At 50.9% G+C, this 11,895-nt stretch overlaps 2 protein-coding genes across 2 annotated transcripts; both read left to right on the top strand.

The window, feature by feature from the left end:
* The first annotated feature begins 910 nt into the window (after positions 1-910).
* On the top strand, positions 911-3,995 carry CMA1 (chymase 1). The gene is made up of 5 exons (XM_004609428.2): positions 911-968; positions 1,925-2,075; positions 2,964-3,099; positions 3,265-3,519; positions 3,852-3,995. The coding sequence occupies exons 1-5, from the start codon at positions 911-913 to the stop codon at positions 3,993-3,995; spliced, it is 744 nt and encodes a 247-aa protein (XP_004609485.2).
* A 4,769-nt stretch (positions 3,996-8,764) lies between these two features.
* On the top strand, positions 8,765-11,722 carry SDR39U1 (short chain dehydrogenase/reductase family 39U member 1). Its single transcript, XM_004609662.2, has 6 exons — positions 8,765-8,886; positions 9,148-9,254; positions 9,380-9,462; positions 9,755-9,876; positions 10,576-10,719; positions 10,988-11,722. The coding sequence occupies exons 1-6, from the start codon at positions 8,871-8,873 to the stop codon at positions 11,398-11,400; spliced, it is 885 nt and encodes a 294-aa protein (XP_004609719.2). The 5' UTR covers positions 8,765-8,870; the 3' UTR covers positions 11,401-11,722.
* The last annotated feature ends 173 nt before the right edge of the window (positions 11,723-11,895 follow it).

An 11,895-nucleotide genomic window follows, 5' to 3' on the forward strand; every position in this document is an offset into this window, starting at 1 on the left:
AAGACACTGGCCTTTTATATTGCAAACTCTGATTCAATCCCCAGTACTACATATGGGCCCCCCAGCACCACCAAGGGTCACTCCTTAATACAAAACCCAGGAGTAGCCCCTAGGTTCCATTGGGTATGGCCCAAATGCACAGAGAGAGAGAGAGAGAGAGAGAGAGAAGTTTATTTTCTCTGAGTACTCAGTATTAGTACCCTCCCTCACCCATAGACCTTACAGATGGTCCTTTGGAGAAATCCCTGATCAGGAAAGGCATGATCCTTCTACCTTCTGCCCAGGTAATCCCTAAAGCTGGTTGCACTCATCCTGGAAGCCATGTCTTGGGAATTCAGGCTGCAATTTATCTCTAGTAAAACTCTGGGGGAGTATGATTCAAAAAAAAACCAGCTTATGGAAGACAGCTTCACGAGTGAAGGGGAGAAGGCAGATGGACTAGAGAGGAATCACTAAGAAAATGATGGCTGGAGGAATCAGTCGGGATGGGAGATGCATGCCAAAAGTAGATAATGGACCAAACATGATGACCTCTCAGTGTCTGTGTTGCAAGCCATAATGCTCAAAATTTGAGACAGAGTATGGGGAATATTGTCTGCCATGGAGGCAGGGAGAGGGTGGAAAAGGGGGGGTATATCGGGGATATTGGTGTTGGGGAATGTGCACTGGTGGAGGGATGGGTGTTTGATCATTGTGAGATTGTAACCCAAACATGAAAGCTTGTAACTATCTCATGGTGATTCAATAAAATTTAAAAGAAAAAGAAAGAAAACCAGCTTAGAAGGGGAAAGGGCCTGACCACACAGTTCCTGTGGTCACCAGCTCTGCCCTGCCCTCACTGGCCAGCAGCTATAAAACCCCCAACTGGAAAAGAGCAGCAGCACCTGCCTGGGGCAGCCTCGCTGGGAAGATGCAGCCTCGCCCTCTCTCCCTGCTCTTCTTTCTCCTGTGCACCCGAGTTGAAGCTGGTGAGTCTCTGGGCATCCCCCTCTAGGGACTGCAGGCTCTCCTCCAAAACAGTGCATAGTCAGAATATAGTTGACACTCAAACCAGGTCCTGGGGTGTCCTTTTTAGGGCCAGGGTGAAGTGTCCACTCGGATGTGCTCACCCTTTCTCTGCAACCTTGGTGGTTCCCGGGAACGTGGAATCCCATGACCCAGGCAGAGCGCAGAGCAGGCGGAAGAGGAATTTGGATCTTCCCCGACATAATAGACATGATGTAGGATGATGTCTGTAGAGCCCCGTAAACCCTCATATCCTGAGCCTCGGGTATATGTGTTCTCTAGTCACTGGGCCCTCTCTGACCCTGCTCAGGGGCTATGAGATGGTCCAGGACCTTGAAGGGACAGTCCTGCTCAGGAGGAGGGTGGAGGTAGATCCAGGGATGAGGCAATGAGTCCCAGGGGATGCAATTTTTATAAAGCATCTGAGGCCTATAGCCTATTGTGCCTGGAGGGAGAAATTAAAAGTTATGGGGTGCAAATAACAGGGAGAGCTGAGGGACAGAGCCCAGTAAGGAGGGATCTTGAAAGAAGCCTCTCCCCTGGGCTGGAGCAATAGTACAGCAAACAGGGTGCTTGCCTTGCACACAACCTACCCAGCTTCAATCCATGGCACCACGTATGGCCTTCTAAGCCCCACCAGGAGTGGTCCTTCAGTGCAGAGTCAGGAGTAAGCTCTAAACATCTCTTGGTCGCCCCAAAACAAATGGAAGAAGAAGATGTCGGGGCCAGAGAGATAGTACAGCAGGTAATGCACTTGCCTTGCAAGTGGCTGACCCAGGTTCAATCCCTGGCACCACATGTGTTCCCCCAAGCCTAGCTAGGAGTGAACCCTGAGCATAGAGCCAGGAACGAGTCCAGAGACTGCGGAGTGCCCTCTTTCCCCAGCACCATGCGTCAGGCCCTGAACCCTCTCTTCCAGGGGAGATCATCGGGGGCACAGAGTGCAGGCCACACTCCCGCCCCTACATGGCCTTCCTGGATATTCGCAACAAAGAGGGCTTTGGGGAATTTTGTGGTGGCTTCCTGATAAGACGGAGCTTCGTGCTGACGGCTGCACACTGCGCTGGGAGGTATGACAGAGGGTCCGTCCCTCTCCACATGGAGATAAACAGCCAGGGAAGCAACCAGGGACCCCCTCTTAGTGGGGTCTGAAGAGAGTCCTGGATCCCTTGCGGGAGAGATGTAAAACTTGGGGGGTAAGATGGCTGATCTTTCATTGAGTAAGTGCCCCCCATCCTGTCACTGGCAGCTCAGCTTCTTCAAAGGAAAAGTATCCCATCCCAGAGTCCCTCTTAAAGGAGCCTCTGTCCCTGACCCCAACCCGTAAAGTGAGGGATTCATTTTTCAGGGTCCTACCCAGTTCTCTGAGCCCTTTGCAAGGACACTAGCCTAAGTTTAATTCTTACGGACTTGAACCTTCCTTCCAAAAGAGGCAGAAAACAGGGCCCACCAGTGGACCCCAACACATACCCCTTGCTTCTGCTCTCTCTTACTGGAAATGGGCTCCAGGAGTCAGGATCTAAGGAGGCCTGTCCCTGGGTCCTCCCTGACTTATGCTCAATCCCCAAAAATTTCCACGTGCATTCTTTCCTGAAAAAGTCTTTCCCTGGGGGCTGGAGTAATAGCACCAATGATAGCGATAGCAGGTAGGGCGTTTGCCTTGCACACGACCAACCCGGGTTCGATTCCCAGCATCCCATATGGTCCCCTGAACACCGCCAGGAGTAATTCCTAATTGCAGAGCCAGGAGTAAGCCCTGTGCATCGCCAGGTGTGACCCAAGAAGTCAAAAAAAAAAAAAAAGTTCTTCCCTGAGCAAAACCTGAGCCTGAGCCCCCTATCAGCACTAAGTGTCTCAAATAACCTGAGAAGGGGAGGGGAAAACGTTCAGTGACTCTGAAAAACAGGGCCTGTCTGAGGAGAAACCAGCTCTTTCACCTTCTTTATCCCTCACAACAGCTCCATTACCGTCACCCTGGGAGCCCATAATATAGGCAAGGAAGAAGACACACAGCAGAAAATTGAGGTTGAAAAGCAATTCGTCCACCCCAAATATAGCCACTCTACTATTCGCAATGACATCATGCTACTAAAGGTGACAACTCTCCCTCCGCTTTCCCCACGTCCGACTCCCTTGGGCTTCTTCTACAAGTCCATTTTGCCCCGAAACTTTCCCAGCCCACCACCCAATGTCTTCCCGATGTCCTCCCACTGTCCCCCATTCGTTCCTAGTGCAAACAGCCTCTCATTCCCTTCACAGCTGAAGGAAAAAGCCAACCTGACCCTGGCTGTGGGGACACTTCCCCTTCCATCGCAGCCCAACTTCATCCCTCCGGGGAAGATATGCCGTGTGACTGGCTGGGGACGAACAGGAATACACTCTCCTGGCTCCGACACTCTGCAAGAGGTGAAGCAGCGGCTCATGGAGCCCCAGGCCTGTAAACACTACCATTATTTCAACCACAAATCTCAGCTGTGTGTGGGCAACCCCAACAAAATCAAGTCGGCATATAAGGTGATCTTCAGTTTTGGCTCCTCTACACACATCACTTGGGGTACGCCACATCTCCTCCTGAGAGGAGATGGAATAAGTAGAAGGGTCATAGGTGACAGGTATGAGCCCGTGGGACTGAGGAAACTGGCCTTGTCCCTCTGTGGCTCCTTCTCCCATGGCCCCAGGTGCCATCCCTGACCACTACAGAGGGCACAGGGGGTGACAAAGGGAATAAGGAGCATTAGACAATAGACACAGAGCTCTTATGGCCCATGTGCAGCTCTGAGTGACTTCCCTGACACTCTCTCTCTCTCTCTTTTTCTCTGTCTCTCTCTCTATATATATATCTACAGGGAGACTCGGGGGGCCCTCTTCTGTGTGCTGGTGTGGCCCAAGGCATTGTGTCCTATGGACAGCTTAACGCCAAGCCTCCTGCAGTCTTCACCCGGATCTCCTATTTCCGGCCCTGGATTGATAAAATCCTGAAAGAGAATTGAGCATGGTTCCTGGGCCTGCCAGAGAGGAAATATGGAACCAAAGGCTTTTTTCTGTGTTGGCAGTATTCAAGTTGCATCCAGTTCCTGCTGAACTTCTGCCCCATCCCAATACCTCAGACAATTTTGGCCTGATGACAGACTCTCCATAAATCTCAATAAAGACCAAACTTCCAGACGTGCGTGGGTGTCTCCTCTTTAATCTCTTTTCTCCCAGCCCAGGAACAGCCTATCAAGAATGAATAAATAGGGCTGGAGTGATAGCACAGCAGGTAGGGCGTTTGCCTTACACGCGGCCGACCCAGGTTCGAATCCCAGAATCCCATATGGTCCCCTGAGCACCGCCAGGAGTAATTCCTGAGTGTAGAACCAGGAGTAACCCCTGTGCATCGCCGGGTGTGACCCAAAAAGCAATAAATAAATAAATAAATAAATAAATAAATAAGAATGAATAAATAAATAATAAATAAGAGTAGAAAGAGCTTGAAGGAATGAAGAAAAATGGATTGGAGTAAAGAGAGAAAATGATTCCACAGAGATCAGTTTTTGCTGCTGGTGATTTTATTTGGGAGTTTCACGCTACATCTGGGTAGCTGGAAATTGAACTCAGGGCTTCCGCATGCAAAGCATGTATTCCAACCCTTTGAGCCTTCTGCCTGGCTCTGGAGAGTTCTACAATGAACCCCTTTACTGCACAGACCACAAGTCCTACCAGCCACACTAGGCAGCCATCAAGCCACAGCTGATGTCCACTTCTCCTTCTTGGCACGGGAGTTCATATCTATCACCCGATTTCTGGGTAGCTGTGAATTCAGGCTGGAGTGAGGGCTTGCACTATGCAGAAGAAGGAAAGCCTTACCCAGACCTGTTTTGTCCTTGTATTTCTCATAGAAAAGAATTTCAGGAGTAGAAAAGCAGTGAAGTAAAAACAGATTTTTTTTTGGAGGTTTTTTGAGGAATGAAAGTGGGGAGAGAAAGAAAGAATTGAAGTGCTCAAGAGAGAACATGAGCTTCTCCAAATGTGGAGAAAGCCCAAATACACATCTCAAGAGGGGAGATTTGGGCGACACATGTGTTTTGGTGCCACATGTGCTTAGCCAAGTGCACACAAGCAGCACCCAGGCTCGGGCAGCATATGCACACATTTTCTTTGTTCAAGTTGGCTTTTATAGGGTTTTTTTTCCCCCCGAGCTGCTTCACATGGGGCTTTCTAACTAGGTAAAAGTCTATTGCTAATGGAACAGAGTTGAGAGTTGTTGATGGTTTTCTTTGACATTCCTTTTCTTGGCCTTTGTTCCTGCTGGAGTTTCTCTCAGAGTTGGGGACCCAGCCTTCTCTGGGTCTGTAAGATACCAGGTGAGGGTCTTATCAGGACTTAGTTTCTGAGCTCACAAGGTGGGATTTTGCAGCCTTAGGGCTATTGGTTTTATAACCTCCTAGAGATTCTGTTGCCATGGGGGCCTTTCATATCTACCTGCCTACATCACCTGCACTTTCAAATTCACCAAATCCAGAAGGTATTTGGGGAGGCAGAGCCTCCAGGGGGTTCCTGGGGCCAGTGCACAGTCTTCGTGGTATCTCCTTGTTAATTAGTGCCCTGTATGGGAGAGTTTGGAGCTATAGCAAAGATAATGGTGACCAGGGATTTATAAGCATGGGAATAGTGAAAGCTGGGAAATATAAACGTGATTGAGTTAAAGCAGTTGTTGAAGTGTTATCTAAAATATGGAGCTGGCTTCCTCTCTTCCTCCCTCCATTCTGTTATATACTTTGTGTCCTCCACAGTTGAGCATGATATAAAAAATCAGTCATTTAGGGAAATTAAGTTCCCCTATATGTTTTGAATTATTTTTAAATGATTTTATGGTAAATTATTACCAGAAAAAATGCTTTGCTTTTTTGTTTTTTGTTTTTTTGCCTTTTGGGTCATACCCGGCAATATTCAGGGATTACTCCTGGCTCTGCACTCAGGAATTACCCCTGGCGGTGCTCAGGGGACCATATGGGATGCTGGGAGTCGAACCCGGGTTGGTTGCGTGCAAGGCAAACGCCCTACCCGCTATGCTATAGCTCCAGCCCCAGAAAAAAATGTTTTGTAATGGAAAAAATTTACTCTGAAACAAGACTATATAGCAGTCATAGCTCCAGCTGCTCAGGAAAACATGTTTCTTTGAAGTATTATACACTGACTGCTCCATAATACTAAATTCAGTTCTCTCAGTAGTTCTCATTATACTCTGTTCCATGGTACTCCTCTCTCACTACCCACCACACTTTAATCCACTTCAGCAGTTATCCCTTTCCTAAAAAATGACCAAAAAAAATTTTTTTATTCCATAAATCATAGCCTGAAAAGGAGATTCACATTTGAAAGCAAGATTTTTGAGGAGAGAATATTTAGGTGTTCCTGGGGCTGGAGCGATAGCACAGCGGGTAGGGCATTTGTCTTGCAAGCGGCCAACCCGGGTTCAATTTCCAGCATCCCATATGGTCCCCCGAGCACTGCCAGGAGTAATTCCTGAGTGCATGAACCAGGAATAACCCCTGTGCAACGCTGGGTATGACCCAAAAAGAAAAAAAAAAGAATATTTTGGTGTTGTAAGTAGATCTTGGAAGACTAGTTACAGAAATTAGAGTAGAAAAGAATAAAATTAGAAAAGAAATAAATAAATTGGAGTAGAAGGAGAAGCCTGATATTTTATCCGAGCAGCTTTACCTCATGGGAGGAGAGAGATCTGAAGAGAACCAGAGGAAATTGTAAATGTTTCAAAGGTTTTCTGAGAAAGTACCAGTTAGGGAGGTAGGAAGATTCCCAACCTTTGCTAGCAGCAGAAGTGTGCCAGGCATGGTCTAGAGACTCTCAGAGAAGCCCTCATCACAACATAGAACTTGTGTTGCTTTTAAAATATGTCCACAGAGGCTGGAGGAATAGCACAGAGGGTAGGGCATTTGCCTTGCATGCGGTCGACCCAGGTTCGAATCCCAGCATCCCATATGGTCCCCTGAGCACCGCCAGGGGTGATTCCTGAGTGCAGAGCCAGAGTAACCCCTGTGCATCGCCGGGTGTGACCCAAAAAAAAAAAGAAAAACAATATATGTCCACAATCTTTTGACATTCCTCTCTTCAAAAGTTGAAGAAAGAAATAAATGAATCTGATAATGATTTAATAAACACAATCAACAAGGTTTCAAATATCCAAGAAGTGTCTAGTTCAAAGTTCATGGGACACTGGATCAATTTTGTTTTTCATAAAAACAAAAGCAAAAAGGGGTAACTGGATTCACCCAGAGATACTGGAAGGAAAAGTGTAGCATGGCAAGAGATGGCAGTTCTAGGGCCCAAATTTGAGGAATACCAACATTTCAGGATCTTAAGTGAAGAAGAAACACCAATAAAGGGGGGAAAAAAGAAAAAACAGGAAAAAGTCCCCCACGAGGGAGGGAATCAACAAGGATCCAATGATACAGAGGTAAGGAGAATGAAAACTAGACATTACATTAGTGACACATGGAAATCAGTGCTCTGGGTGACAAAAGCAAGATTAAGATAAAAAAACTATTAAGACAAAAGACCAGGAGAAGCAAATGCCAGCACTCTCTTGGGCCATTCAGTTGTGGAAGAGAAGAGGAAATCCTTGGCAGAAGAAGACTAAAACAGGGTGATCTAAGATAGGAGGAACTTTAGAATGTTTACACGACAGTTAGCATGGAACCGGAATAAGAAACATTTGGGATATTGTTTGAGTAATTTGGGTTTGGAGTGTTATTTGAGAAGCCTGGGTTTTGAGTGTTTGAGTAACTTGGGCTTGGGATATCCTTTCTTGCATATAGGAGTCAGATACTCTAGGGTGGGGGGAGGGGTGTCCATGCTGTGCCAAGACTTGCTCCAATGCTTTTTTTTTAACTTGGAATATTTTCTTTTTTTTTTTTAATTGAATAGCCATGAGATAGACCATTTCAAAGCTGTTCAGAATTGGGTTACAGTCATACGGTGATCCAGCTCCCATCCCTTCAGCAGTGTGCATTTCCTACCACCAATGTTCGCTTCCCTCCCGCCACCCCCAACACCCCACCCACTACCCCCAGTCTCTATATGGGAGGCACTATCTCTCTCTCTCTCTCTCTCTCTCTCTCTCTCTCTCTCTCTCTCTCTCTCTCTCTCTCTCTCTCTCTCTCTCTCTCTCTCTCTCTCTCTCTCTCTCTCTCTCTCTCTCTCTCTTTCCTTTCCTTTCATGCATCATGTTTGCAATACAGGTACTAAGAGGTCATGGTGCTTGTTCAGGGCATTCAGTATTTTTATCAGGATGGTAATGCTGGAGTAGCATTTTAACTGGGTGGCAGCTTTGGGGTACGGATGTGACTGCTGAGGCTTCCAGAAGTACAGGGAGGTGGGGGGAGATAGCCCATCCCCACCCCGTGAAAGCCTGCATACCAGAATTTTCAGCAGATTATGTTTCAGTGATGTCTATTCTGAGACCCTTTTCGCTGGAACCCTTTGGGTCACGCCCATACTCCAAACCCCCACCGCAACAGCTTCAAACTTCAGAGCTTTATTTTTCCCAGCTAAACCCATGCTTTCCTTCACCTCTTTCCTCTCTTTCCCGCCCCTCCGCCTGCTTAGAGCCTGCAGCCCCACCCACTGACCGCCTTCACTCCACCCACAACCAGGACCGGAAGCATGGACCTACTCTAGGAATTCTTCCGGGTCTCGAGGCAGGGCCACGCCCAATTCCAGTTCGCCCCGCCCCACCATGGGAGCTCACGGCCAGAAGGACGCATGCGCGGGGCGGTGGGCGTGTCGCCTAAAAACAAAGGGCGGGGTGGGCGGCAGGGAGCCGCCCCGAAACCCTCGCGCAGGCGCGCCAGCTCCTGGTCGCTATGCGGGTGCTTGTGGGTGAGGGAGGCTGGAGCGGAGGGCGAGGGGCGGGCTCTTGGGAAGAAGGTTGAGCTTGAGGCTGAGAGCTGGGAAGCGGTTGGGAAGGGAGGGCTCTGTCTCGTGCACGAGCCGCCTGCTCTCGCCCTCCTGGCTGTAGGGGCCGAATGCCCTCCATCCCCGTGACCCGGGTCACCTCTGCACGCCACGAGTGTGCAGTTGCATGGGATGGCACCGGAGCAGGAGAGCCCGCAGGATAAACACCCCCTATTTTCCCACCAGGTGGCGGCACCGGCTTCGTGGGGACAGCCCTCACGCAGCTCCTGAAATCTCGGGGCCACGAAGTGACGCTGGTCTCCCGAAAGCCGGGACCGGGACGCGTCACGTGGGTAAGTGGGACACCCTCCCACCCCCCCTCCCGATCCACACCCACACCCACACACCCCTGGGAGGTGGAGCTCGGAGGGAGTCTCCATCCGCTGGGGCGTCGCGAGCACTGTGTTCTGTCCTGCAGAAAGAGCTCGCCTCGTCGGGGCTGCCCCCCTGCGATGCCGCCGTCAACCTGGCCGGGGAGAACATCCTCAACCCCCTGCGGAGGTCAGCCGGGCACCAGGGCCCGCGTGGGTGGCGGGCGACAGGACGCGCCCGCGGAGAAGATGCCTCGAGCCAGCCCCTGGATCATGTCCTACCCGTGTCCCCGACCCCTTCCACGCGACCCGCCAGCCCCGCCACCCGCCCCACTGCTGACCTCGAGAGGCCCCAGAAGGCCCAGCCTTGTCCTTGGGCAGGAGCAATCCACAGAGCACTTTTATATACTTGCGTGGGGAAAGAGAGGGAGTGGGAAGTGCCCGATAATGTGACCAGTGTTATGCCCCAATTTCTTCGGCAGGTGGAATGAAGCCTTCCAAAAAGAGGTTCTCAACAGCCGCCTGGAGACCACCCAGATTCTGGCTGGGGCCATCGCCAAGGCCCCGCAGCCACCCAAGGCCTGGGTCTTGGTGACAGGTGTAGGTATGCTGCACATCACAGAAGCCCCAATAATGCTGGGGGGCGGGGTTGGGCGGTGCCTGCTGAGGGGTAATTCAAGCTCTTTTTTGCCCCCTCTGACACCTCTGGGGGTCTCCAAGTATAGGGGCGTCTTGGAGTTGCCCGCACTGGTTTGTCCTGGGTTTTGTGTACTTTCACTCAGAAAAAGGAGGCCCATGGAGAAGGGGGTGGGGCAGGAAGGGCACTGTCGAGCAAAATTCACCTGTCCCAGGTGTCCAGCTTTCCACAGGGCAGCTCTGTAGCAACAGGATTCCCCGTTCTCCTGTTTCACTATAAGAACCAAATAATTGCCAGCCATCTGTGGTCAGTACACCTGCTGCAACTGTAATAATGAGCTATCTTCCTCATAGCTCATTATTAAATCCAGTGAGTGGATACCACTACTGTTCCCATCCCAGTGAGGTAGAGATTTTGCAGAAAGCTTTCCTAGTCTGCTGAAATCCAAACATGAATGAATGACAACTGAGGTGAGAACTGGGGTAGCCTGGCACCCAAGTCTTCGAACTAAACCTCATTCTAGCCTAGGCCCACACCTAAGTACTCCCCCAGGACAGGAAGATCAGCTCTCCGGGAACCATCACTGGCACCGTTTTCCCATGGGAAGGGTAAGGCCAGGCCCAGGACAGCTGGACAAGGCTGTTCCTCTCCCCCACCCCACCCCAGCTTTCTACCAGCCCAGCCTGACTGCGGAGTATGACGAAGACAGCCCAGGAGGGGATTTTGACTTCTTCTCCAACCTGGTCACCAAGTGGGAAGCTGCAGCCAGACTTCCTGGAGATTCCACACGGCAGGTGGTGGTGCGCTCGGGTGAGAGCCAGTGATCTGGGAATCAAACCAGCAGGCGGTTATAAACCATCTTCTCTGACTGGGGGCTGGAAAGATCCAGAGCTGAGCTTACAGGAAGTAGGAGGTGACACCACTTCTGGCTAGATGGGAGATGGGACTTGCCTGGGAACACCCCTGAGCTACGTTCTGGTTCCCTTAGCTTGGGGGGAAGGGGGAGGAAGGAAAGGGACCAGCAGGGCTGGCTGCAGGCTGAGGGGCTGCCCCCTTCCATCTCTCTGCCCCATCCTAGGGGTCGTGCTGGGCCGCGGAGGCGGCGCTATCGGTCACATGCTGTTACCCTTCCGCCTTGGCCTGGGGGGCCCTCTCGGCTCTGGCCGGCAGTTCTTCCCCTGGATTCACATTGGAGACCTGGCCGGAATCCTGACCCTGGCTGTGGAAGCAAAGCACGTGCAGGGCGTCCTGAATGGGGTGTCCCCCGCTGCCACCACAACCAATGCTCAGTTTGCCCAGGCCTTGGGAGAGGCGCTAGGACGCCCGGCCTTCATCCCTGTCCCCAGCCCCATAGTACAGGCCTTCTTTGGGAGAGAGAGGGCCATCATGCTGCTGGAGGGCCAGAAGGTGATCCCGCGGCGGACACTGGCTGCAGGCTACAAGTATTCCTACCCGGAGCTCAGGGCTGCCTTGCAAGAAATTGTAACCTAAGCCGGAGACTCCGCACGAGTCCCAAGGCCCACCCATCAGCAGGGGCCTCCTGGTCAGAGCCAGAACAGGCCCCGGTACTCTCACACTGAGACCCTCTGCAGACCTGAAAGCCTGTTTCTTAAGAACGTCTTTGCCCCGCACCCCTTTCTCGTGGTCCTATTGCTCCCCATACCACAGCCTCCAGGTCACTCTGATGAGTGGAAGCCTTAACCTCTTCCACTCCTCATAAAAGCATGTCGGGGTTTGGTGTCCCACCGTGTCCACTCCTGCCCCCTTCCCCTCTGTCCTTCGGTTGGGGCAATAAAAATCAGTTACCTCGCCAGCTTCTGGCTCATCTCTTTGGCTGAGATCCTCCGGGATTTATCTCAAGGAATGTCACCTTCCATAACTTTCCCTACATGAGGTTTGGAAAGTCACACTGGGTAACATCTCCTTTCTCCTTCTCTCCATCCCCCATCCCCCTGAAAACTGGTAACAAATGCAGGGTGCAGGGCG

The sequence above is a fragment of the Sorex araneus genome, chromosome 3 (genome assembly GCF_027595985.1).
Source record: "Sorex araneus isolate mSorAra2 chromosome 3, mSorAra2.pri, whole genome shotgun sequence".
In the NCBI taxonomy this organism is placed as follows: domain Eukaryota; kingdom Metazoa; phylum Chordata; class Mammalia; order Eulipotyphla; family Soricidae; genus Sorex; species Sorex araneus.

What these genes read in the sequence shown, in the direction of transcription:
- CMA1 (XM_004609428.2), top strand. Translation starts at nt 911, where the DNA reads ATGCAGCCTCGCCCTCTCTCCCTGCTCTTCTTTCTCCTGTGCACCCGA. An exon ending in GCTGCACACTGCGCTGGGAG is followed by an intron (nt 2,076 to 2,963) that starts GTATGACAGAGG and finishes CCCTCACAACAG; the next exon opens with CTCCATTACCGTCACCCTGG. An exon ending in AAATCAAGTCGGCATATAAG is followed by an intron (nt 3,520 to 3,851) that starts GTGATCTTCAGT and finishes ATATATCTACAG; the next exon opens with GGAGACTCGGGGGGCCCTCT.
- SDR39U1 (XM_004609662.2), top strand. An exon ending in ATCCTCAACCCCCTGCGGAG is followed by an intron (nt 9,463 to 9,754) that starts GTCAGCCGGGCA and finishes TTTCTTCGGCAG; the next exon opens with GTGGAATGAAGCCTTCCAAA. An exon ending in GCAGGTGGTGGTGCGCTCGG is followed by an intron (nt 10,720 to 10,987) that starts GTGAGAGCCAGT and finishes GCCCCATCCTAG; the next exon opens with GGGTCGTGCTGGGCCGCGGA.